Source organism: Lottia gigantea, assembly GCF_000327385.1.
Source record: "Lottia gigantea unplaced genomic scaffold LOTGIsca_82, whole genome shotgun sequence".
Taxonomy (NCBI): Eukaryota; Metazoa; Mollusca; class Gastropoda; family Lottiidae; genus Lottia; species Lottia gigantea.
The window spans coordinates 777,078-804,074 of NW_008710725.1; the positions used below are offsets into that span (position 1 = coordinate 777,078).

Consider the following 26,997-nt stretch of genomic DNA (forward strand, 5'->3'; position numbering starts at 1 on the left):
ACTGTTCTGTATCTTATTGGACTAATGAAATGAAATAGAGTTTTATATCCTACTGTTCTGTATCTTATTGGACTAATGAAATGAAATGTAGTTTTATATCCTACTGTTCTATACCTTATTGGACTAATGAAATGAAATAGAGTTTTATATCCTACTGTTCTGTATCTTATTGAACTAATGAAATGAAATGAAGTTCTATATCCTACTGTTCTGTATTATGTCTGTGTCAATTACACGAGGCATGATGTACTCACTCTTTAACAACACCTGATGCCACACTGAGTATGTCAACTCGACACTTTCGAAGATTCCACATGGCTAATAATATGTAATTGCTCGGAATGCTGTATTTGTTACATGTGAAGGTTTTGCATTCGTGCCTGTGGCGAAATGACTAAAACAGTCAATAAATTTGTTTTAACGAATCTCCGAAATCAAGACAATCGATATCAATATTTCCCAAGTTTTAATCAGCTAAGAATATCCTTGAAATGGAAAGTGTGCTTTTATCAAAATTGTTTTCGCTCTGTCAGTAAATATTTGAACTAGAATGCATTATGTAAAGAAAAATATTTCTAAATTACAATCTAGTCTGATATTACAGTCTGAAATTTGTTTGAATAAAATGAAGTGCGATTTTATGTTCTACTGTTTTATACCCTTTTTCTGCTATATTAATGACAGGACTTACTTTCATGCATGACAGCTGTCATGCTTGGTGACTGTCATGCTTGGTGATTGAAGAGAGTATTAGGTGTTTGTAAGGTTTGGAGACTTCAGTGCTTGGTGACTGCAATGCTTGGCGACTGTCATGCATGGTGACTGTCATTATTATAGACTACAATGCTTAGTGACTGTGATGCGTGGTGACTGAGATGCTTGGTGACTGCAATACTTGGTGACTTTCATTATTATTAGTGCAATGCTAGGTGACTACAATGCTTTATGCGATACTTGGTGTATGCAATGCTTGGTGATTGCAGTGGTTGGTGAGTACGATACTCGGTGGCTTTGCACCATGAACTATGCACCAATCTTATGTCTCGCTTTTCTGCATCTTGTTGGTTTAAGAAAAATTGGAACGTCAAGTACAACTGCAATGGTTGTTGTTATTGGCTAGAGATTCCATTATATTTCATGGCATAGCATTTTTAAACCAGTATCAAGAGATGACACACTGAAACACTGACCTACTGACCTACTTGTCTGCACGAACTTTAAATATTTAGTTTAATTGATTGCATATTCCTGTTTAAAAATCCAATTATCTTTTTGAAAGTGGGTCTAGTTAATTGTTAATACATTTAAACTTTAAGCATGAGTACGTAACTAGAGCTGTTGTAGTGGCGTCTGCAGAACTTTGGATTGGCAGGGGTTAGGCCCAAACTTTTGGGGGTGGGGTGGGGGGGGGGGTGTAAATTAAAACGCTCAAATAACATTGCCTTAAGGTAAAATTTCCGATCCAACCCATGAACACCATTTTTTCGAATTAACCACGTAAATGACGTCAGCGCTCGAACAATCTAACCGACTGTGCTACAACCCGTGCTCAGTACTAACTCAAAGCAATGAACATCTATTAACTTGAAGAAAGGTCGGTCTTTAATCTTAGTTGTGTAGGTCGAATGGTTGACTATTATTGGTTTTTTGGTTTCTAAATGGTGTAATTTGTATGGTTAATATTTGAATAATGAATGACCCTCAACCAATCAATGGTCGTGACGAGTTCACGGACAATGAAACCAAAAATAGAATGGATAATAGATCGACTACTGATATATTTCATTAGGTGACGTTGTGGTTTCAATTTTATATGATTTCCAGCAATCAAGAAGGCATTTCCTTTTCATTAAAATTTCATTACCAAGTTAAAACCGACCGGATGAGCAAGTCTTGTCTCGTGGTTATCACGACGTTATAATGACCTTTCATTGTGACTACTACTTGTAGCCTCGATCATTACCCATATGTGTATTATTGTTATGTTCTGTATCTTATTGGACTAATGAAATGGAATAGAGTTTTATATTCTACTGTTCTGTATCTTATTGGACTAATGAAATGAAATAGAGTTTTATATACTACTGTTCTGTATCTTATTGGACTAATGAAATGAAATAGAGTTTTATGTCGTACTGTTTTGTGTCTTATTAGACAAAGCAAAACGCAAAGAATAAATGTAGCCTTGTTTCAGACTAAATTAAATTTGGCTATCTGCACCTAGTAGTGTTTTTATAAACCAATGTTATCTTTACTTTGAAATTTTCAATTTAAAATATGACGGAGTCGTTTTGAAGTTTTTAATGATCACACGTTTTTTACACCTGTTCAAAATGAATTGATATCGTTGAAATTTCAGTTTCTACACAAAATTGGATGAACTATATTCGGTTTCATCTTTACAATAGTATGTACGGAGTACGTAAGTATGGAAATAGCCAGCTTGGTTGGTTGGTAGATGACAAGTCGACGTTCACTTCCAGCTGATATCACAGACTAGGTATAGTTGTTGGTAGATGACAAGTTAAGGTTCGCTTCAAGCGCAAACTGTGTAGTTGGTGGTAGTCGTAGTAGTTGGTAATCGTAGTAGTTGGTAGTTGGATTGGTTCAAATTTGATGATTCTGTGTTGTTGGTTTGTTGTTGATACTTCGTGAGATCTGGTCGAGTCGAATGACAAAGCGGTGAAACTCGGCCCTGTGTGGTGTGACATGGAAATAGCCAGCCAGGCATGAAGTACCTTTAACCTGTCGTGAACTGGGTTTGTCCAATCAGAGACCCAGGGGGATTACTTACTTGACCCTCCCAACAATCAAGTCTGGCTACTGGCTTGCAGCCTCCCCCGTATTCATCATCCAAACCACGTCCAGAAAATCAAGACTTAAAGCACCATTTCAATTCAACCCGGTATCACTTTTGGAGATTGTCCAAAGTCATGTTAACCCCCATTTTGGAACAAGTTGTCGGGATCTGGAAATACCAATTAATGAAGTCAAAATTCCAGTCAGTCGTGACTGGCCACAGATCTGCAGCTGTCAAAGATCACCAAGCCTTGAATACCCAACGACATCAGAGAACAAAAAGACGAGACTGCTTGTAATCGACATCATTGATCCGGACATTGATTTAACGTTAGACCGGAAGTTGGTTTCGTATGCTTATGTTAATGTTCAGTCTTGAGATGACCTGAGTACGTGGTAATGGGTTTGATTGAATGACTCAAGCGTCTGAAATTAAGACATAAAATTCCTTTCTCTACATAACATTGAAGATTTTGATTGACATGTTTCGAGACTAGGCTAGCGGTCTATTTCTCATCTTCACAATGTCAAGCTATAACGAACTTCGTCTTATATCTTGCCTCATCTTCACAATGTCAAGATATTACGAACTGTGTCTTATAGCCTGCCCGTAATTGCCACCTTTCTTGTATCACGGAAGCGAATTGATATGATTATACGCTGGATACAGTCACTCACAGAGCTCGGCAATCATGTTTACCGCCTTTCTGTCAAGGGCTCTGATTGGCTGTATCCGCTGCCATACAATCAAATTGCTACATTCCGTGATACAAGAATAGTGGCTATTGCGGGCAAGGTATACCTTGATATCGTGAAGATGCTTGTCGAGACTAGGCTAGTGGTATATTTCTGTGTTATTTTCTATATAAACTGTGGATAATGTACAATCGTTTCCAGACTACTGAAGTATCGTTGTGAAAACGACAAGTTTCTTTTAAGAGCTGCTTAAAATTATGTTATTGAAATTGAAGAAGGTTCGGACTTGATTGATTAAACGTCGGACATATTGATGATGACGGCGCAATATTGGTGATGTTGATCTGGGACGAGTTTTAAATATTAATTGAAAAGATAGTATCGTCCTGCTGCTGTACCAGCCGATAGAACTCAGGCCTTAATCAAATACACGTTATATGCACACTCATGACGTCATAATGTCTGATATATCGTTTGAGAACATTGATATCGACCGTCATTCCAACTAATACGCTTTTTCAATTTGTAGGCGAACACTAAATTAGATTTACATTTCATAGGGTGTTACGGACAGTTGAGAATGAACTTTATCAGTTGGCAAAGCAGGTATTTAAGAGAAACCACGCTTAGGTGACTTTGGTCCATCCTGTTAGAGAAAACCGGTGATCATGTCTACCTTGATTTTGCAAACGGTCAATATAGAGGACATTTTGTTCGAAACTTAACTGATTTTCCTCAAAATCTTTTGCTACCAGATGATCGAGTCTACACTCATTTTCCTCAAGTCTTTTCCACTGGATGTTTGAGTCGACACATTTAGTCTTCAAAACCTTTTGATACCAGTTGATCGAGTTTATCTATAAACGACTCACTCTATCTGTATTTAAAGTGTTTTTAGTACAAACATGTGAATTGAGAAGTAAAAAATATTTTGTAATGAAATCAAAAAAATACATCAATCAAATCTCACGTTAGTCAAACTATTTTTATCATTTAGGTCATACCGCCCATGATTTCTCCGTTCATTTAAAACACCGAACATTTTTCTAAATTTCCGCCTAAACTGCAAGTTACATAAAGGATACAGAAACGGATTCAAAGTGGAGTTTAAATACCCAACCCACGTCATAGCGGTTAATAAACCGGGTTCAATACACCCTTCACAGAAAGCTACGACTAAAAATAGTATAAAATAGGGCAAAAAACACAGAGTGAACGCTCCCATAATAACCCCTAACTGTCGAGCCGCTTTAATCTCCTTCGTTAATGCTGAAGTTTGCCGGAGGTGACGTATACGATCCTTTATATTGAGTACTCCGGTTAATCGTCTGTTTTTATCATCTCGTAACACAAACATTGTTTTATCGCGATCACTGTTTCTTCCCGTTGTCACGGTAACCGTTGTATCCAATAGTTTTTCCGCTTGCCGGATCTTCCGGATACCGCTCATAATGGAGAAGTTATCTCCCTTTGGTCTCTCGTTGTTGTCTTGACGGACGTCTTCGAATGTACTGGCGGACGAAGATGATTGTGAAAGTGATGTACAGGTATCGGAACGTGTTAAAGTCTTATGGTTTGACGAAGATGATGATGAAGGTTTTGAGGTTAATGGTAGATGTTCTTCGTAGTAGTACCGCTCTATCCGTTCCGTTTGCGGATCGAGTACTGTTTCGTCGTAGACGTACTCCACTTTGTAGGAATTCGAATGGTTTTCTCGACTGTTGCTCATCTGTCTTTGCACTGCGATTAAACGCAGATTTTTGTAACCCTTCGAATTTTTGGAATTTTTATTCGATTTACCGTTTGAGTTACTACGCCGTACTATATAACTTGACCTTTTTTGTTCTTCGGACGACTCTTGCTGTTGATATGTGTTTTCGGTGAAATTGTGGTGATCCGGAAGATCGCTGTCGTCACCGGAATGAGACGGGGGTGACGCATGATATGTTACCGGTTTCGTTCCGATATTTCTCTGTCCTAATTCGAACTCCGATCGCTTGCGGATTTCTTGGAATATTTTTATGTATAAAGAGTACATGACTGCGAGCGGAAGATAAAAATTGAAAAATGCGGTGATCACTTTGAATGCGGAATTGGTTGCATATTCTGTATCGCAGACGTTTTCAGGAACTATGCGAATTCCCTGGCGCACAATATGATGCCATGCAACAATGGGAATAATCCACATAGAAGACGCACACCATACAATCGAGATCATTATTAACGCACGTCGTTTCGTCCGTTTCCGTAAATACACTAACGGCGAACGTACAGACCAGTAGCGATCTAAACTGAGTATAAATAAGTTTAAAATGGAGGCCGTGCTGGCTATGTAGTCTACTCCGATCCACGCCTGACAAACGACGACCCCGAACAGCCATTCCTGGGTAAAGATATAGATGGCACTGATAGGCATGACGGTTAGTCCGACGATTAAATCTGCTATAGCTAGGCTGACAATAAACATGTTGCTCACCTGAAATTAGAAAAAAATACGGAATAAAAATTTCAGTATGAGTTAACTTGCATTGAGTATTTTGATATGTGTATATCAAAGTCAAGATGAAAGAATTTTAAAAATCGGACTATTTTTAAATAACGCACAACCAAATGAAATTCATTAACAAGGAGCGCGGACTGCATAGAGAGCACTAAATGTTGCTGACATGTCGAATATGAGTTTTTCATTCCAGCTTGTTCGCACAGTTTAAATGAATTGCGTCTATTAAAATTGTTTCCTTTTAGTCAATAGGCTAATACACGTGTCCAGGCGTAATTCCCTTCATTGCACACCGCCTTTCTTCATTGACACAATCAAGAGCAAAAAAAATAGGACGTAAAATCCATTTATTTTGATTTATTACATGTGAAATATTGCAAAGATCTCTGACCTACTGACACACTAAAAAATATAAGGTTGAGAACCACCCACGCAAATGAAAATCTGAGGAATTAAAAGGCTAGAGTCGTCTTTTCAATGCAATATTAAGTCGTCCTGGGGACCGATTAAGTGGTCTGGGAAGTGAATATACATGAAGTTTGAATCCTGATTTGTGAGGGACTCTAATATTGTCAACTGTGTCTTATTTTAAATATTGTTAACTTTATAACTTGTTAATTCTTATGAGACAGCTCGAGGGTGATCTCAAATTCTGATTTTTTTTACTTTTACTCCTTAGAAAGATTAACGATCGGTTACAAGTGATTCGAACAATTCCCTTGACGAGAAAATGGTTTCTGGTGCCACATTAAAGTCAAGCTATTGCGAACTGCATCTAATGCCCTTTATTTTATCACAGAAGTTTGTAAATGCAGCGATTTCTTATACCTTGTCTGCAAAAGCCACCTCTCTTGTAGTTAAATGGTTGGATTGTATGCTAGCGAATACATCCAATCAAAGCTCTCGACATAAAGACTGTAAGCAGTATAGGTAATGGTTTACCAACTTTCTGTCGAGGGCTCAGATTGGCTGTGATACATGTACAAGAGAGGTGGCTATTGCAGACAAGGTATAAGAAATCGCTGCATTTACAAACTTCTGCGATAAAATAAAGGGCATTAGATGCAGTTTGCAATAGCTTGACTTTAATGTGGTACCATTTACTGACTTAGATATTACCAGAGAGGTGGCAATTTCAGTCAAGATATTAGCTTGAAATGGCTAGACTAGATGGTATGACTTAAAAGGTTACGTAATATCGGTCTTCCTACGAACTATTTTCATTGGTAATAAGGATTATTTTTGTTCATTAAGAGTATTTTTTCAGTCGAAATTAAATAAAGCCGACATTTAATTAATGGACCTTTGATGTTTTTTTTTTCAAATACGTAACAAGGCCATCGATCACTGTTTTTGTCACGTGAAAGGATTCTGTACACAGAAGTCTGGGGTTTTAAGTGCAGCTCAAATCGATGTATTTTCAAATGAAATAAAGTGAATGGAATTGTGCGTTCTACATTTCCGCATCTGATATGGCTTATGATGAATGGCAACGCAGTGCAGTGTGTAACGAGGGAAATTTTTCTTTTTCGAATTCTAATTGTTGGACTATATCCCAAATTTCGATCAAATTCATTAGTTTCGTTCCATTGTATGAAATTTAATAATGCATGATATAAACAGTGCTCAATTTCGCGCCATGAGTTACTTTCGGTTTGGTCGATAGACACGATCATTAGGTTTAATCTAACCAAAACATAAACGAAAATACCTTCCTGGAAACAGAAGTCATAAATTGAACATGATAATAATCCTCCATATAGATTCAGATAAAAAGCTGCTCATAAAACATTAAAATTTCATTTAAAAATCCTGCTAAATGCTAAAACTAACAAGTTGTATGACAAGCGTAAGTAATAAACCATGTAGCCCCGATGCTTGAATCATAAATATCACTTTAATACATTACAAACATCGTGAAAATATCACCAAGCCAAACTGTGGAAATATCATACACAAATCAGAATTATGAATTCAAAATTGAAACATTGTCAGCAGTAGAGTTGGTCCGGTGACGGGTCCCAGCAGGGCCAAATATTTTAAGGGTCATTCTTTCACTGTGTAAAATGATAAATGATTTGAATGTTGGGAGGCCAAACTTAGCCAGCATTTTTCTAGTGTGGAACGCCACTGATAGTCAGATCGGTGGCGCAGCTAAATGGTAGGGGCCCCTTAGACCTAAGTGAGTTGAGACCCCTCCTCTGCATTTTTAATATGCTCTCTTGCTTTTTTTCAGGGGTTCGACTACACTTTAGGGTGGGGTCCGTGGACTAGGTTCAACCAGACCCTGTGGTAGTTAAGCCACTGTGTTAGATACACCTGCCACGTTAGCTGCAGTATAAAATGTTAAACCATCATAATCAGAATGGTTTTTTAAGCCCGAAATTTACAAGTTTACGATTTCCAACTGTCGAGATATCTTTAGCGTGGCCGAAACTTCCAGATCTGTATTTTAACCTGATTGTAGGCTGTATCTAAGAAAACGACAGCAACCCTTATCATTAGCGTCCTTAATTTTCTGGAGACCAATCATGATTATCGATTCGGGGCTTTTGAAATAAAAGAAAATAAGATTGAAATTGAAATATGTATTGAAAAACAAAGTCAATTATTAAGTTATAAAAAACCCACGCAAAATTGCAAAATAAAAGAGTCTCGGAAATGTCAAGTGAAATGGGGAAAGATTGTTTTTTTGGTAACAATCGGTTGGTTTCTATTAAAGCTATAATTGTGAGGCTTAAAGCAATTGACTTTAATTGGATAACTCACTCAATTTCAGCTTTTTTCATTAATTTCTTATTTTATTTGTGAAATCATTTGGCTTGATAATGCGGAAACAGAATCGAACGATTTGAAAACGAACTAAACAATTTAAAAATCCATTAACATGGTCGTGAAAACAAAACCTAACGAGACACCGCCGACTATAATCTTGTAAAGTATTTCTAGCTGATAGCTGCTATATTGAAATTGCGAACCATTAGAGTACGTTCTGTGGCGGTTGCCGCTAGCGTGGTGAGACTTGCTTAATCCTTCAGCTGTGGCGGGTGCCACCAGCGAGGTGAGACTTGCTTAATCTTACAGCTGTAGCGGGTGCCGCTGGCTAGGTGAGACTTGCTTAATCTTTCAGCTGTAGCGGTTGTCGCTAGCGAGGTGCGAATTGCTTACTCTTTCAGCTGTGGTTGGTGCCGCTAGCGAGGTGAGACTTGCTTACTCTTTCAGCTGTTGTGGGTGTCGCTAGCGATGCGCGACTTGCTTACTCTTCCAGTACCCCTGGTGCCACCCTGTAACTCGAGTTGTCAACTATGTCTCTCTTTCAGAGAGTCCACATAGCTTATACATAGCTTATAGTTTAATTGGTATTATAGATGGTCAACCGAGATTCTCTGTCGGATAGTCCACATAGTTATTACTGTTTATTTTGTAAAACTCCATTCATTTCATTACCTTTCAGATAGTCTACACTGATTGTAACACTGTCTGGGACTAAACAGTTATTAGCCCTTCATTAAGAGAAATTCGTGCAAGTACACCAATGGCAAGACAACGTCGAACCCCGTTGGTAAATCATTATCATGTACCAGCGATTAAGTCCTAAAATACTCATAGTGGTAAAACTCAATCAATCAATGGCTAATTATTTGTTAATTATTCTCACTAATTAGACTTCTACTTCATTACAAACGATAATTATCGTCGCCTAGTTCCGCTTCAAAAACTTTTGATGTAAATACTTAATAGCGTTTTCATGTATTATCAGTGTACTTGTCCCCAAAGTCGTGGGATAACTCAGCCTGAAGCGAGTTGGATTGTCGTCTGCAAGAACAGCGATATAGCTCAGTCGGTAGTGAGTTGGATTGTCGTCTGCTAAGACAGTGGGATATCTTAGTCTGTAGCGAGTTGAATCATCGTCTGCTAGGACAGTGGCATATCTTAGTCTGTAGCGAGCTGAATGATCGTCTGCTAGAACAGTGGGATATCGTAGTCTGTAGCGAGTTGAATCATCGTCTGCTAGGGCAGTGGGATAACTTAGTCTGTAGCGAGTTGAATCATCGTCTGCTAGGACAGTGGGATATCTTAGTCTGTAGCGAGTTGAATCATCGTCTGCTAGGACAGTGGGATAACTTAGTCTGTAGCGAGTTGAATCATCGTCTGCTAGGGCAGTGGGATATCTTAGTCTGTAGCGAGTAGAATTATCGTTGCCTAGTTCCGCTTCTGAACTTTTGATGTAAATACTTAATAGCGTTTTCATGTATTATCAGTGTACTTGTCCCCGAAGTCGTGGGATAACTCAGCCTGAAGCGAGTTGGATTGTCGTCTGCAAGAACAGTGGGATAGCTCGGTCTGTAGCAAGTAGGATTGTCGTCTGCTAGGACAGTGGGATATCTTAGTCTGTAGCGAGTTGAATCATCGTATGCTAGAACAGTGGGATATCTTAGTCTGTAGCGAATAGAATCATCGTCTGCTAGGGAGGTGGAATAGCTCAGCCTTGAGTAGGTTGGATTGTCGTCGTTTAGGGTAGTGGGATAGCTCAGTTGGGTTGGATTGTCGTTTGCTAGGACAGTACGTAGCTAGTTGGGTTGTCGTCTGGTTGGACAGTAAGTAGCTAGTTGGGTTGTCGTCTGGTTGGATAGTCTGTAGCGAGTTTGATTGTCGTCTGCTAGGTCAATCCCTTTAAACATTGAAAGAGATCTTTAAAAGAGACTTCTATTAAATTCACATATATAATATACCAGTAGTTATATAAAGCGATTGAAGCGATTTCTATATCATAGTATGAAGACATTTACAATTCTATACTAATTGCTCCTGGCTTTTAGTTGTGGTAAATTTACCGATGCCAGTCAAATGTCAAGAGTAAAGATGAAATGTCAACTAAGACAATAATGTTATAATGTCACCTTGTTGACAAGCTGATCATCTATCACACTTGTTCCCAAGCTGGGCCTGGGACTCATAGGTGCACGGGCCGAAGGGTGGAGAGACGGGGAAGGCAGGTTTGCCCGAAATTTACCCACGATTTTTGCCTGTATTTTTCTTTGTTTTCGGATTGTTGCCCGATATTTTTCAGCGAATTTTGCTCTTCTAGATGATTGGGGGCCCTGGGACATAAGTGGATTAGCGCCCCTCCCTGAACATTTTTTAAACATATGTTTCCCTGCATTCTGAGACCCCACAGTAGGTCAATTTAATGCCTGTTAATTTAAATATTTTCAGTCTGTAGACAATGCTATTTCACTATTTTATCTATATTTTGTATATTCTCTCTTCCTGTTGATGGGGGTGCCCTTAGGGGTGGGGGGCTGTGGACTTGGTTAAACCAATCCTTACGGTAGTTGAGCCACTGAACACGATAGAAATTAATAACAAAACCAATATTTGTCTTTTCGACATCCATATTGGTAAAATGTCATTGGCCTCAAGAAATTATCTAATATTGTTTTATTCGCTTTGTTACGACAAGCCGCTCCATCATTATCTCTTTTTCTGATTGAAATATGGGACAGGTCTAACAATCCGTAAAATAGACAAACCATCCTAAAGCGTGGGTGTCTGGTTGAGTGTATTGTGTTTGCTTTTATCGTCTCAATATTCATCCGAGTTTTTGTCTTCATCATCATCATCGTTATCTCTTACGCCATTATACTTTAGGACTTCTATTTTTTATCGGCATCATTTTTATCCTTGACGTCATTATCATTATCCTCAACGTCATTATCATCATCCTTGACGTCATAATCATGATTCTTGGCGTCATTATCATCATCCTTGACATCATCATCATTGTTAGTATCGTAATCATAATCATTCGTTGTCTACATCATCATCATCATTGACGCCACTATCTTCAATATCAGAATACTACTTTGTCGGCTCAATCATTCGTTCTTGGTTTTTAACATGCACAGCTTCAGCGGTACCGATACCAAATCCAGTCGTAATTATGCCAAGTTCGAGTACCATATCAGATACCAATTTCAGTCATAATGATGCCAAGTTCGTCTAATAACCACGATTCTAACAGCGTGTGTTTTAAAAGAGAGAGCCATCTCTACTTGATAACGAATCTTCTTGTGTTAGTTACTTCTCTTATTTCCGTTTTCACAGCAGTCTTTCAGAGTTGAACATGCTACAACTCAGCTGGATTTTAATTTTTCCATTTACAAACAGTCTTTGATGGCTAGATTGTTTTCTGGCAGCTTAAATTAGTTTCATTTTTATTTCAATAATGAAGACAAACAAGTGCTAAACGTCAGTTCAAACCTTTAATTCAAACTCAGAATTGATTGACAGCGGAAAAACTTTGAGACAAAGATCACAGCTTGTTACCATGAAGATTTTGTGTCAAAATAAGAGTTCGTGGTACGTAGGCGAAAGTCTTTGAATCTCCCAAACGGCTATGCAGAAGCAACAGCTCGTATGTTGACAACATTAGGGCAAATTGGTAGACGTCAAAGGAAGTTATTTACTGGCGTGGAGCAGACCCAATCCCGCATAAAAAAAGAGAAAATAAACCAAGGCGTCGTGTCGTGTACTATAGTATAAATTAAAAATCCTCAGCAGTGCAAAACCTGACAGAGTAGGTTAGAGGTGCTTTTTCTCATTGTACACTTCATGGTGTTGCCCGTCTACTTTTGTTTCTGAAAGTTTCCCCCCATTGTCCGTATTAGCCCAAATGACAGGAAAGTAGGTCGTCCAACTTCTGTTCATTGTGTGTCAAAAAACAGTGAAACATAACCCTGACGATTCTTTCTGAAAGGCTTCATTTGTGTTTTTAAGATTTCAGATGATTAGTCTGGTAAAAGTCGTTTTTATCCAGCTGATGGTATAGAATCACGAAATAAGACTTTCAACAATTTGAATACATTCTTTTTTTGTCTCACCGTTAAACCTTGTATCGTGACGATAGGCTGTCTTATTTACCATTATCTTCTGATAATGGCCCTCTGTTAATCCCCGCTCTCTTAATAATGAACCAATGGTAAACATCATTGTGTGAGGGAATGAATAAATGAATGAATGAATGACTGGTTGAATGAATGAATGAAGGGATGAATGAATATGTGAGAGATGAATGGATGAATGAAAGTGTGCCCTACTGGCTGATTGATATGAATGAATGAATGATTGAATGAGTGGTTGAATGAGAGATGAATGAATGAATGAATGGGCGAATGAACGTAAAGGTGTGGTCTAATGGAAACGACGACCAAGCTTAAGAAGTGTTTCTGTTTTCAATTAAGTGATTTCATCCACCAAGAACCTCACCCCCCCCCCCCCCCCTTTCACCTTTGAATCTTTTTAACATTGAATGAATAATTGTAACTTTAAGAAGTCTTACGGTTTCTGTCAAATGGGAACTAGTTAACATTGAGAACAGTTTCCCTTCAAAATGTCGGTTTCAGTTATGTTCCATTAGAGCATAGCCTTCTACTAATTGTGTCGCAAAGTCTCGTTCTGTCTGAGAACTAGAGAATCTGGTTTCCGGTCAAATGAATGAAGGCGTAAGCTACTTCCGGTGTTCTTGAAGCTAATGGCAATGTGACTCCTTGTTAGTTAAAATCAAAAGAACACGTGGCCTGTTCTCGATAGAAACTCAGGCTTATGGCACATTTTGGGATGGAAAGAGAGGAAGGAGGTGATGAACTAAACTTCATTTCCCTTTGTGCTGTGTAGTTTGATTTGAATTATACGTTGGAAAGGATCTTGTTATGGTCAAATAGAAGCTATATGAGTCCCCATTCCGGATATAATCCATGGAGGCTGTATGTATTACCTGGCAATCTATCGTTTTCAGAAGTAAAACTCCCTTTTTGTGTCATATTCATACTGATACTGGACAATGTTTATGGTTGATAAGGACAATAGGACGTAAAACTCCATTCCCTTCACTTTTATCAAATTCAAGTCGATTTATGGTAAATAAAATAAATCAAACAATGCGTAAAACTCCTATTAGATCTATTTCATTCATAGTGGGTGATATATGGATATAGTAAATTAGAAAATCGGACGTAAAACTCCATTCATTTCATCTCAAGCTCGATGGTTAATACTATATGATATATGAGGTAACTAACAAATTGATTTGATCAATATATATAGTTATATATATAAATGATGATGCATGAGTAAACGAATGATCAAATAAAAGGAACAATGAATGAATGAATGAATGAATGAATGAACTAACCACCGATGGGGATCGAACAAAGAAAGTCGGATGGAATGAGAGAATGAATTTATGAACAGAATAATTGAATAAATGAATGAATGAATGAGCACGCGAATGAACTAACCACCGAAGAGGATCGAACAAAGGAAGTCGGATGGAGTGAATGAACGAATGAATGAATGAACGAAGGAAGAAAGAAGAAAAGTTGGATTGAATGAACCAACTAATGAAAAGAACGTACAGAACTGGAAAGAACAAATGAATGAATACAGAACCAGCGGATGAAAAAACGAATGAACGAGCGAATGAATTTTTCATGCAGGGCAGGTACATGATGGAATAAAAGAATGAACGAACAAACGAATGAATGTAGGAAGAATGAAAGAGCAAAGGAACGAATGAATGAGTGAATGAAAGAACGAAGGAACGAATGAATGAGTGAATGAAAAAACGAAGGAACGAATGAATGAGTGAATGAAAGAACGAAGGAACGAATGAAAGAGAGAATGAAAGAACGAAGGAACGAATGAATGAGTGAATGAAAGAACGAAGGAACGAATGAATGAGTGAATGAAAGAACGAAGGAACGAATGAATGAGTGAATGAAAGAACGAAGGAACGAATGAATGAGTGAATGAAAGAATAATATGTAAATATAAATGAAAAAATAATGAATGCTGAAGAACGGTTGAATGGAGAAATTATCTGAGAATAGATAAAGAACGACAGGTAATAAATTTCCTTGTCCAATTTCCAAACCACTTGTCAATGGCATTGAGTCTGAGATTATCAATTTCCAGGCAGGATTCCATCATCTAATCAGTAATAGAGTGATATGTATTCCAGGAATGATTCCATTCACTCTATTAATCAATACCTGCAGGCAGATTGCTCTTCTATGTTCCGCCGTCAACCGCAAGGCACATCTAATCATCCAGTCTTTAATCTATGTAATCAATTTGACTCTGAACTGCACCCTGGTTTTCATCGCATGCTCTTATGTCAGCCACTGATTATACCTAGTACTTGATTGGACTTAAAGGAACTAGTCCACTGATTATATCTAGTTCTTGATTGGACTTAACGGAACTAGTCCATTGATAATATCGAGCACTTGATTGGACTTAAAGGAACTACTCCACTGATAATATCTAGTACTTGATTGGACTTAAAGGAACTAGTCTACTGATAATATCTAGCACTTGATTGGACTTAAAGGAGCTAGTCCACTGATTATACCTAGTACTTAATTAGACTTAAAGGAACTAGTCCACTGATTATATCCAGTACTTGATTGGACTTAAAGGAACTAGTCCACTGATAATATCTAGCACTTTATTGGACTTAAAGGAGCTAGTCCACTGATTATACCTAGTACTTGATTGGACTTAAAGGAACTAGTCCACTGATAATATCTAGTACTTGATTGGACTTAAAAGGAGCTAGTCCACTGATTATATCTAATATACTTGATTGGACCTAAAAGGAGCTAGTCCACTGATTATATCTAGTACTTGATTGGACTTAAACGAGCTACTCCACTGATTATATCTAGTACTTGATTGGACTTAAAAGGAGCTAGTCCACTGATTATATCTAGTTCTTGATTGGGCTTAAAGGAGCTCATCCATTTTTTTGTCCACTTAATAGGTTTTTGTCATCCTTACATCTAGCACATGAATGGACTTTTCGTTTATTTTCGTCATCCTTACTATAGAAACTGAGCTGGACCAACTAAGTCACTCTTGTCATCCTTACATCTAGCACATGATTGGATTTAAAGGGAGTTTGATTATATGTTGTCATAGTTACCCCATCCCCCTCCCCCCTCCCCCCCTCCCCCCTCCCCCCACACACTCTTACCCCATAAAAAGGGCACGTCATGCAATGTGGATTCGCTTAAAGAGATGCTAAGTTGACAAACCTAAATTCCAAATATAGATTATCAGCTATGTGGACTCTCAGAAAGAGATGCTAAGTTGACAAACCTAAATACCAAAGAAATATTTTTAGCTACTTGAACTCTCTGAAAGATATGCTAACCGGTATTGCTCCTTTACTCATTAACGATAATATCCTGTGATTTTTTATAAAGAACCATATTTTTGTACATATCTTTTTGTTAAAAGCACGTAATATTAAAGCTGATTAAAAGATTTGATTTTATCGAGTTGAAAACAAGTACACGGACAGAATTAAACCGCTCAATGATCATATAGAATATATTCTTTATCGACATGCGAGGCATTTGTACAGATTGAAATTACGTGTCTAATCGCTATTTTATGCAGCAAAGTTCCACGTTAAAGCGCTTGTCAGAGGCTTTAATGTGGGCGAATGCCTAGGGGGTGATTAGAGATCCATTATACGCCTTTTTATATGCGGAACAGCGACTACAGTTCCTTATAACCCGGAACTGACATTTGAAATGATGGATGCCATGACAATTCCGAAACCCCCACAGAGTATTTGGTGAAATGGTTGAAATGGTCACGAAAGCGCCAGCTGTGGCATCCAAATTGCGACGTACCGTTAGTGTCTCTATTAATGTTTTGAATAACAACAATGCTGAGCAGTTCAATATAAAATTTCATTAGTCGAATAGTGATTCACTCATTGCACCCTGAATGGCGCTGTCCGTCATTAGCCCACACGGCGCAGAAAAGTAGCACGTAAAACTCCATTCATTTCATTCCATTTTTCAATAAGATACAGAACAGTAGGATATAAAACTCCATTTCATTTCAATAGTCCAATAAGATACAGAACAATAGGATATAAAACTCCATTTCATTTCCTTAGTTCAATAAGATACAGAACAGTAGGATATAAAACTCCATTTCATTTCAATAGTCCAATAAGATACAGAACAGTAGGATATAAAACTACATTTCATTTCAATAGTCCAATAAGATACAGAACAGTAGGATATAAAACTACATTTCATTTCAATAGTCTAATAAGATACAGAACAGTAGGATATAAAACTCCATTTCATTTCAATAGTCCAATAAGATACAGAACAGTAGGATATAAAACTACATTTCATTTCAATAGTCTAATAAGATACAGAACAGTAGGATATAAAACTCAATTTCATTTCATTAGTTCAATAAGATACATAGTAATAGGATATAAAACTACATTTCATTTCATTAGTTCAATATGGTACAGAACAATAGGATATAAAACTCCATTTCATTTCATTAGTTCAATAAGATACAGAACAATAGGATATAAAACTCCATTTCATTTCATTAGTTCAATAAGATACAGAACAGTAGGATATAAAACTCCATTTCATTTCATTAGTACAATAAGATACAGAACAGTAGGATATAAAACTCCATTTCATTTCATTAGTCCAATAAGATACAGAACAGTAGGATATAAAACTCCATTTCATTTCATTAGTCCAATAAGATACAGAACAGTAGGATATAAAACTACATTTCATTTCATTAGTCCAATAAGATACAGAACAGTAGGATATAAAACTCCATTTCATTTCATTAGTCCAATAAGATACAGAACAGTAGGATATAAAACTCCATTTCATTTCGTAAGTCCGATAAGATACAGAACAGTAGGATATAAAACTACATTTCATTTTATTAGTCCAATAAGATACAGAACAGTAGGATATAAAACTACATTTCATTTCATTAATCCAATAAGATACAGAACAGAAGGATATAAAACTCCATTTCATAGAACAGTAGGATATAAAACTACATTAAATTACATTTGCTCTATAAGATACAGAACAGTAGGATATAAAACTACATTTCATTTCATTAATCCAATAAGATACAGAACAGAAGGATATAAAACTCCATTTCATAGAACAGTAGGATATAAAACTACATTAAATTACATTTGCTCTATAAGATACAGAACAGTAGGATATGTTTGCACGTGTCTAATCTCATGTTTTCAAAAATAGAAAAAAAAAACCAAAAAACAAAATTTTTTATCCAAGAATTAAATATCAAAAGGTTATTGAATTATAGGGTTTTTTTTTGTTATTTTTTTCCATTTGAAGCTCTTAAATCAGAATTAACTTTTTAAAATCAGAAAAATACTAGTGATTAAGAGCATTATTAGATCTCAGAATCCATAAAAAAAAGACCAAATAGATCAAAAGGTTTGAAAACATATTTCTGATGCAAGCTATTATTAAATATCAAAAAGTTCCATGAAAGACCATTTTCACAATGCCAAACTATTACCATCTCATACCTTGACTACAATAGCCACTATTCTTGTATCACGAAATGCTATTTGATTGGACGGTGCGATTGTTTTTTGATGTTAGTAATTTCGATTCTGATTCGATAAGATGCTTGGCTTACGTCATATCCTGTAAACTTTAAGTAATTTTGTTTGCTAACATCATTTCCGGTGTATATTGATAACTAGATCTTACGTCATATCAGGTGTATATTGATAACTAAATCTTACGTCATATCCGGTGTATATAAATAAGTATATAGGTATGTAATGATCGATGGAGATCAATGTTCGAGAATAGATTAAAGATAATATCATTAGTTACTAAAAATCAATCTCTTATTGACCTCTTCAAACTTCTTTATCTTATATATTGATATAGACAGTGGCGGCGCCACCCTACAGGGAGTGAGGGGGCACACTGACATTTTAGGGGGACAGCTTTCGTGGTTGAGGTTCAAAATGCGGTTGATTGGTGTATTCTGACTCATATTTTGAGGCAAAAACACACAAAAATCATATTTTGTAAATATGTTAGAAATTAATTTGGGGTACCACTCCAATTTCTGAGACTCAAGTACAATTGGTCAAACGAAATGCAAATCTTTCCCTTTAAAGTTTGAGACTTCCAATCTGAAAAGGGAGACGGATGACTGGAAATGAGCTTTACTATAGCCATCTATATTCCTTTAACATTTAAAAAAATGATTCGAAGCGAAAAACGTAATAATACTGTAGAAAATGAAGTATAGTGCCGACATTTATTGGCAACTATTATCTAGTCGATTCTTTCTTGTGGTGGATTAAACTTCAGACGATACCATCCATTAAGTAGCATCTTTAGGCTGAGAGAAAGGCGAGAAAATACCACTTTATAGAAGCGAGTAGATGAGCTGAACCTCGCAACATTGAATATAGGTTAGTTCTGGTCGATTTCCGTCTCTCAAGCCACTTTCAATAAAAATCTTACTGGGTTTAATTTTATTTCTAAAATCTCCAATGGATCTTAAAAAAACAATATTGACGATTGTCATTTTAGATCTCACATGAGTGATAAAACGTCTAGGGTTGTATGTAATAACAACGCACTTGAGCGTCGTTTTGAATACATGATAATTCCGTCTTTCAACGTGCCATTACATCAGTCACATCGACAAAACTTCACGTCATTAAAATAGTTAGTGAGCATGTCATTACGTCAGACAAAACGTCATAACGGCAACACGTCAGAAGGTCAGCCAGCAGGCCAGAATGTCAGTCAGCACGGTATTACGTCAGCCAGCACGTCATTACGTCAACCAGCACGTCATTACGTCAGCCAGCACGTCATTACGTCACACAGCATATCAATACGTCGGTTAGTAGCTAATGTGTCCATCATTACTCCAGTTCGTGAGCCATTGAGTCTATCAATACGCCATAAAATTACACATGAACCACGCATCTAATATTCTTTCAAAAAATTACTCCAAACAACTGAAAATGGGCTATCTTAAGCATGACGAGGAACTATTTAACCGACGTTAACCCTTTTAACATTTGGAAAAATCTCTGCATTGGCGTATTAACATTTTCAAGTCTCAACGGTGCACAAAACATTTTCTTACGACAATGTGACAATTTACTGGAACCATATTAGTCTAGCAACGAGATCATTAACTTATCCCCCTGATGACAAATAAAAACAAATAATTCACAATTTGCAGGCAGACGCCATTTTCTCATTATCACGTTGAAGTTTCGACTAATTTTCATTCTCGTTAAATCTCACGAGTTTTCAGTTTAAAATTCAAATTTGTAAGTTTTCCAGGCGATTCAACTATATACGAGGACCGTAGATCATTATAGAACTCAGCTGCTAGACAGGCATCTTAACAATTTAGCCATGTCAATCCCGCCGTGTAAGGCTTATCGACAAATTCAACTGTATTTGCTAAGAGGCTTGACTAAGGACCAGCTGGTAGACAGAATCCTCGAGAACCTAAGTTGTTGTTATCTGAAGATCATAGAAAAAATCTATCGTTGTAAAAGTGAAACCCAGACCTTTTAGGGTCTTAACTAAGAGGTTTGTTCAAGGACCAGCAGGTAGACACGATCCGAGAGAACCTTGGGTAGAGTTTTAAAATCATTACCAAGAGGTTTAGACAAGGACTAGCTGGTGGACAGAATCCTCGAGAACCTAAGTTGTTGTTATTTGAAGATCATAGAAAAAATCTGAGCCAAGCTAAATTGCTATCGTTGTAAAAGTGAAACCCGGGCCTTTTCGGGTCTTTACTAAGTGATTTGGTCAAGGACCAGCACGTAGACTGAATCCTTGACAAAATTTATTTTTCAGACTACTTGTAATTGCCTATTATCTTTCCGAACCGACTTCAACTTCACGTCTTTTAGCAGGTATAATCTCTTTGCACCACAACCGCCGTTTTTATACCATGTAATCGAATCTCATGAAATAATTCCACAGTCATAAAGAACAACATGTCAATATCTTTCGTTTCATGCTTAAGATTGATTTGAAATAGATTACACAAATTGGATACCGTACAAAATTATTCTCACTTTCTGCACACGAATAAAATTTTTATGTGAAAAGAGTACTTTGTGAACTATGTTAGTAAATTATATGTCTAACTATTTCTGAATAATCGTCATTTTTAGTTATTTAAATTACCATTTAGTACGGCCTGAAGCATTCACCTACGGAACCGTTGCGTCTGGTATTTTTGCATCCATGACTGTTATTAGTTGTATTAACACCATGGACTGTATTTGAGGCAGGACCATGTCACTTTGGTGTATTGGACCTAATTCTGACCCATGTAAAATAAAGAATTTATAATATTGTGTCGTTTCATTTCAGGTATTAAAAGTTATTGAAGATGCGTTTGGAGGTCAACTGGAGCTACACCTTAGAATACTGTCGATGCTGCCTTACTGCTTCGGTTCGGTGAGTTTGTTACTTTTCATCTATGAACAGATCATGCGCTACTCCCGTGTCAGCTTCCACATCCGTGAACCTTTCACACCCCAAAAAATTGCTTCGACCACACTTGAGGCATTTAATGATGTGAGGTGCTCTCTCAATTCAAAATAAATTCTTCTCCTACACCAGTTGGCCACAGCCCTGACACCCTAGTCCAACACCCCAGGGCATGGGAACCAGGGTACTAGTTCAATGTTACAATCTACAAAATGTTATTGCTCCATAAGTAATCTTACCTTTATCCTCGGGAATGTCATTGTCCTACAATTAATCTTGCCCCTACCCCCGGGCCACCCTAACAGTTGAACGAACCTCCCGAGTCCCGACATTGTGACTAAACAGGTAATAATAAGGACAATTGAAAATCAATACGGAGAAACAAAGACATCAAAAGACATTAAAGAACAAAAGAGCATGTAAGAAGGCTTGAACATGGCTTATTCTAAAAACACTCTATCTCGAGTATCTATGTCAAAAGAAATAGGTTCATTCTCCTCATTGCACGCTGCATGGTGTTGCAAATTACATTAGACCAATTAGAAATGAAATGAAGGTTTATACCGGGACGTGTTCGTCACTGTTTCACCAATCCCACCTTAGTCTCAGAAACAGGAAGTTAGCTAATCTAATCAGTAATGGTGTTTACAGCCCACTGTCAAAATTTGAGCCTTCAAATCCGTGCGTATGCAGTAATATCCTAGTTTGAAAGTTAGAATGACGACTCGTCTTTTCTTGAAACACTCTGCCATATATTTACGAGTGTTATTGTACAGAAACAGTTGGTTCGAGAGTTTAGATTCCGAGCGTGGTTGTGCGGAAACAGTCGGTGTGAGAGTCGGTTTACTAGTGTAATTGTTCGGTAACAGTCGGTAGTTACGAGTGTAATTTTATGGAAACAGCTGGTTTACGAGTGACGTAGTTCGGAATGAACAATTTCCCTACCTGAAAAAGATTCTGCCTTACGTTAACAGCCAGTTTACGAGCAAGTTCTTCGGTAACAGCCTGTAGCTGTATAGAAACAGTCGGTTTACGAGTTGATGTACGAGTGTGATTATTCGGTACGAGTGGAATCGGTACGGAAACAGCTAATTTACGAGCGTAGTAAACAGTGAAATATGGTGGAGATTGATAAGACTAAATGTATAATTAATGAGGCAAGATTGCCTGATATCGATTAATAAGTTAATTAGTCATATAATATTGCTTTATATTTATTTCATTATTCTACCATTATTTATAGTTATTTTATAATTATACATTATAACTGTTTTCTATCGTAATGGTCAAATCGTGTTGGCTAGTCTTATACTTTTCTGTTTTTATTTTATGAACGATTTTTTGTTTCTGATTTCTCTCTGGGAGATTGTGGCGCCGCTGTATTCCTTGATTTTGTAAAATGCGTTGGTGTAAGTTAAAGGGATTGTAAAACGTTTTTCTGAACTTTTTGTGTATGGGGGACACTAATATCATCAATTTGTGCCTTTCTAATTTTCAATCAGACGTCTGTAGTTCTTCAATTCAAATTATATTATGCATTCATGACGTCACAAAGGTCCCTAATAATTATATCAATAGCAGCTTTTGTGAAAGTGACGTCATAAAACTCTTACTTTGAGTGGAATTGTAGAAACTACAGACGCCCGATTGAAAATCGAAATGGTGCAAATTGGTGATATCAGTGTCCCCGAAACATAACAAATTTTAGAAAGCCTCTGTACAATCCTACAACGTTTCGATATTTACCTATTTTTTTCTAATCGTAATATAAAGATCTAAAACTCTTCTGTCCGGGGGCGGTTAAACATGCAATAAAAGCATGAAATATAGAAGATATTAAAATAAATTGATATCAGATCCTTCGAGATAATGACATCATTTCAAACGTATAAATTCCATCAATTTGACACTCAGAAATATTCTTTGAATAATAGTTTTATGGAATATTATCGCCTAATTCAGCATATTTACTGTTTTAAAGAATGTAATTCGCCATTTTATCTTATCAAAGCTTCATGTTATACCAACGAGTCAGGGGCATCCGGAAACACCAAGAACGAATTTGGGGGAGAATCGCAGGCCTACTTTCACTTCATTTTCTAATAGTCCGTATGCCATGGAATCTAACATGGATTCTAATCGTCACCGAGGTCTGTAATTGATACAGTATCGGGTTACTGTGTTCAGAATGATTTGTTCCCTTGTTAAGATAAGTGTAACATGCCCGTTCTTCGCTACAGAAAAATGTATATGACTGAATAAATCAATATAAATGCAACATGGATGAATGTCGTTACAGAGATCTGTACTTGACACAGTGACAGTTTTCTATGTTCAGAATGGATTCAATTATGAAAGACTATCTATATGTCCCAGACGGCAACGTTTTATTCCAATTCAACGCCTGTTTATGAACATCGACACAAAATATTACGTGATGTCTTTTGTCCTTACCCTGCTGTTGATAATGTGTTTGACATTTTGGATACAAGATACAATGAAGTTTTGGAATAGCGGGTTTGATCTCTCCCCAATGTAGAGGCCAGATGCTTCAGATTTCCCAAATAGACAAATCCAATTTCGTGCGAACATAATGATGTAAACAGAACTAAGCCATTGTTTGAAGTGATTCAAAAGAAGTTTTCAATCATTTGTACGTGTCAGTGGTCGTCTGTGGCTCCTGTAATATCAGAAAAATACTCGGGACAGATTATGACGTCATCGTACCAGAAGCACACAGACGTACGGCGTACGTTTTCCCCAATCGATACAATTACGTAAGAACATAATGATGTTAAATAAACCAAGTTAGTTTTCAATCCTTTGTTTCTGTCCAGGGAACTTTGTGAATCTATGGTTCCTGTATCTGACAGAAAAGCCTGGACAGGCTATGACGCCATCATAGCAAAAAATGCAGACGTACAACGTACGATTTCACGAATTGATTTATAAAGCCAATTAGGTGAGAACATAATGACTAAACAGATCTACTTGTATACATCATTTGTAAATGGATTCAAAGGAAGTTTTCAATCCTTTGTGTGTACAAACAAAGCTCCGTCGGTCGTCTGTAGTTCCTGTAATTCCGAAAAGCTTGGCCAGATAATGACGTCATCATAACAAAAACTGCAGACGTACGACGTACGTTTTCCCGAATCGATATATAAAGCCAATTATGTAAGAAAATAATGATGTAAACAGAGCTACATGTTTAAACTCGGTGGTTAAGTGATTGAAAATAAATTTTTAATCCCGAAATCCAGAAGAATATTGGCCATGTGACGTCATGATGCTAAAAACTGCAGACGTGCGACGTATGTTTTCACGATTCGATAGATAGAGCCAATTAGGTAAGAACATAATGATGTAAACAGAACTAAATCAGTGGTAAAGTGGGCGGCCATTGAATCTCTCCTAGAGGTTCCGAGTGCTGTTAACAGAAGTCAAGCGTTCTGGAGTGGTGCTTGGTTCAGTTTGCATTGTCCACGATAAACAATGGGTCCGTCTAGTCCCTTTTATTCTCTAACTTCCTTACAGAAATAAAACTAATAAAAATATATAAACTCTTCCGGGAAATGTCTAATTGACATGTTTTATTTACTTCAGACTTGTTTATAAAGCTATATTTTTTTTTCTCTAATGAAAATTAAAAACTATTCTTATTTTGGACCAAAAATAATTGGAAGGTAGCATTATTACGTTCGTCAACAAGCTCAATTAAAAATAATTTCAAGTTTTTATATTTTAGGAATAGAAATACCTTTGTGCACTCTCTAAAAGGGATGTCAAGTTGACATACCAAATACCAAATAGGCGTAGTAGACTTAGTTGACAGAACCTAAAAACTAATAAATATGATAAGCCATGTGAACTCTCTGAAAGGATCATTGAGTTGTGTGTATTCTCTGGAACGAGTGTCTAGTTTCTCAATAAAAGTTCTGAGCAATGCGGACTCTCTGAAACGAATGTCGGAAATGGATTACAAAGTTGACAAACAAAAACACACAAAAAAAAAAACACAAAAGAATATTTGCGGCATTTTTACATTAACCCCACCTCCTCCACCACCCGCTGGCCTCACAAGACTTCGTAATTAGAAGACAAAATTCGTTAACCTATAAAGCTATCACAGCATATTGTAGACTGGAAGAACGAGAGTCATTTACGAGTTAATCGAGTATTAAGAAAGCTATAAATCACCGGGATACTGATGTATGTTGACGGTGTATGAAGTGTTAATTATGGACCAGAACTTACAGTTTACCAAGCTTCAACTTTTTGTTAAAGGGATGATACTGCCTCAACTTGCTTTAAAGGGAATAAGTCGTCTAAATAATGAGTGAACCATCAGATGACGGAAATTAAAGGGATTTAGACGTCTAAATATTAATTTTAAAAATTGATAGAACTTACAGTTTACGAAGCCTCAAGTTTTTTAAGGGATACTGTCGTCGGAATATGGAGTGTATTATCGTGTTGATCTAGTTGATTAACATCAGACGATATCGTATAAAGGGAATTAGCCGTCTAAATATTGATTTTATTATTTGTTAAAACATACAGGGATACAGACGTTAAGATATTTCTTTAAATAAATATTAGAAGTTAAAGTTATATCGTCGTTTAAATAATTCTTAATGGTTGATTGAAAGGGATAAATTTGTTTAAGTATTGGATGAACTTTCCCAGATAGTCGTCTAAAAAATTGCTTGACCAACCGATAAAGCTTAAAGTGATATGACCGTCAAAATATTTGGTTTTCTGACAGAATTCATATCAGCTTAAATATACAAATAACCATTTTTAGAATTTAACTCCCACGTCAAGTTAGTTTACAATTCAATAAAATGATCTGATGGAAAGAGATTCGCTTAAATACAAGATACTTTTTGCACGTCTGCGTCTGAATAATAATCTTGTCTCTTTTATTTCTTTCGTTTTTTTGAATAATCCTCGACACTGAAATCCCAGCCCACAACTGGTGCATGTTAATACCTCATCAGCCGGGAATATATTGAAGACAATCTGCTTAAAATATTACCGGTTTTTATATTATAGATTCCATCTCGGCACGACATTCAAATCAAATATTGCATATATAGGCAAAAAACTTACAGGCGTAATGTCGTGTCTTTATGCAATAGCGTCATTTATTTAGTGGTCGTGGGTTCTAATCTCGGTCACCTTAAATAAGTCATCTCCACTGTTATTCATGTCGACACAGTTTTAAATGGGTAGGGATAATCCGGGAAAGTTTAATGCCAAGAGGTTTGGTTTCTGATAGAAAGGATCATACTTGAACCTTAGTTGTTTTTGCAAATTATAACTGAGTTTCTTTTTTTTTGTTTCACATCAAATTGCGTAACAAGAAGTAAAGTCTTGAACTAACTAAAGTTTTTGTTTAAGTAATCAAATCAGGAAAGATGATGAGGAAAAAATATAAAGGTTGTCTATTTTCAATTTAGCTGACATTTCCAAATTAAAAATTGTTATCAACATGATTTGTTATTGTCGAATTAGATGTAATAGAGTCCTACGTCCGTTTTTCTGCACCTTGTTGTGCCAGTGATGTACGTAGGCCTACTTTATTGTGTTGATAAAATAGGAAACTTC

General features: G+C 36.7%; 1 protein-coding gene across 1 annotated transcript in view; it reads right to left on the minus strand.

Annotated features, from left to right (window-relative positions):
* Positions 1-4,525: 4,525 nt before the first annotated feature.
* LOTGIDRAFT_91892 (hypothetical protein) overlaps positions 4,526-26,997 on the minus strand; it is a gene marked incomplete at both ends in the record, with an annotated part of 28,767 nt that continues 6,295 nt past the window's right edge. The window contains 2 exons of the mRNA XM_009067438.1: positions 4,526-4,868; positions 5,181-5,971. Of these exons, the coding sequence (XP_009065686.1) occupies positions 4,526-4,868; positions 5,181-5,971 (1,134 nt within the window). The remainder of the gene's footprint in view (positions 4,869-5,180; positions 5,972-26,997) is intronic.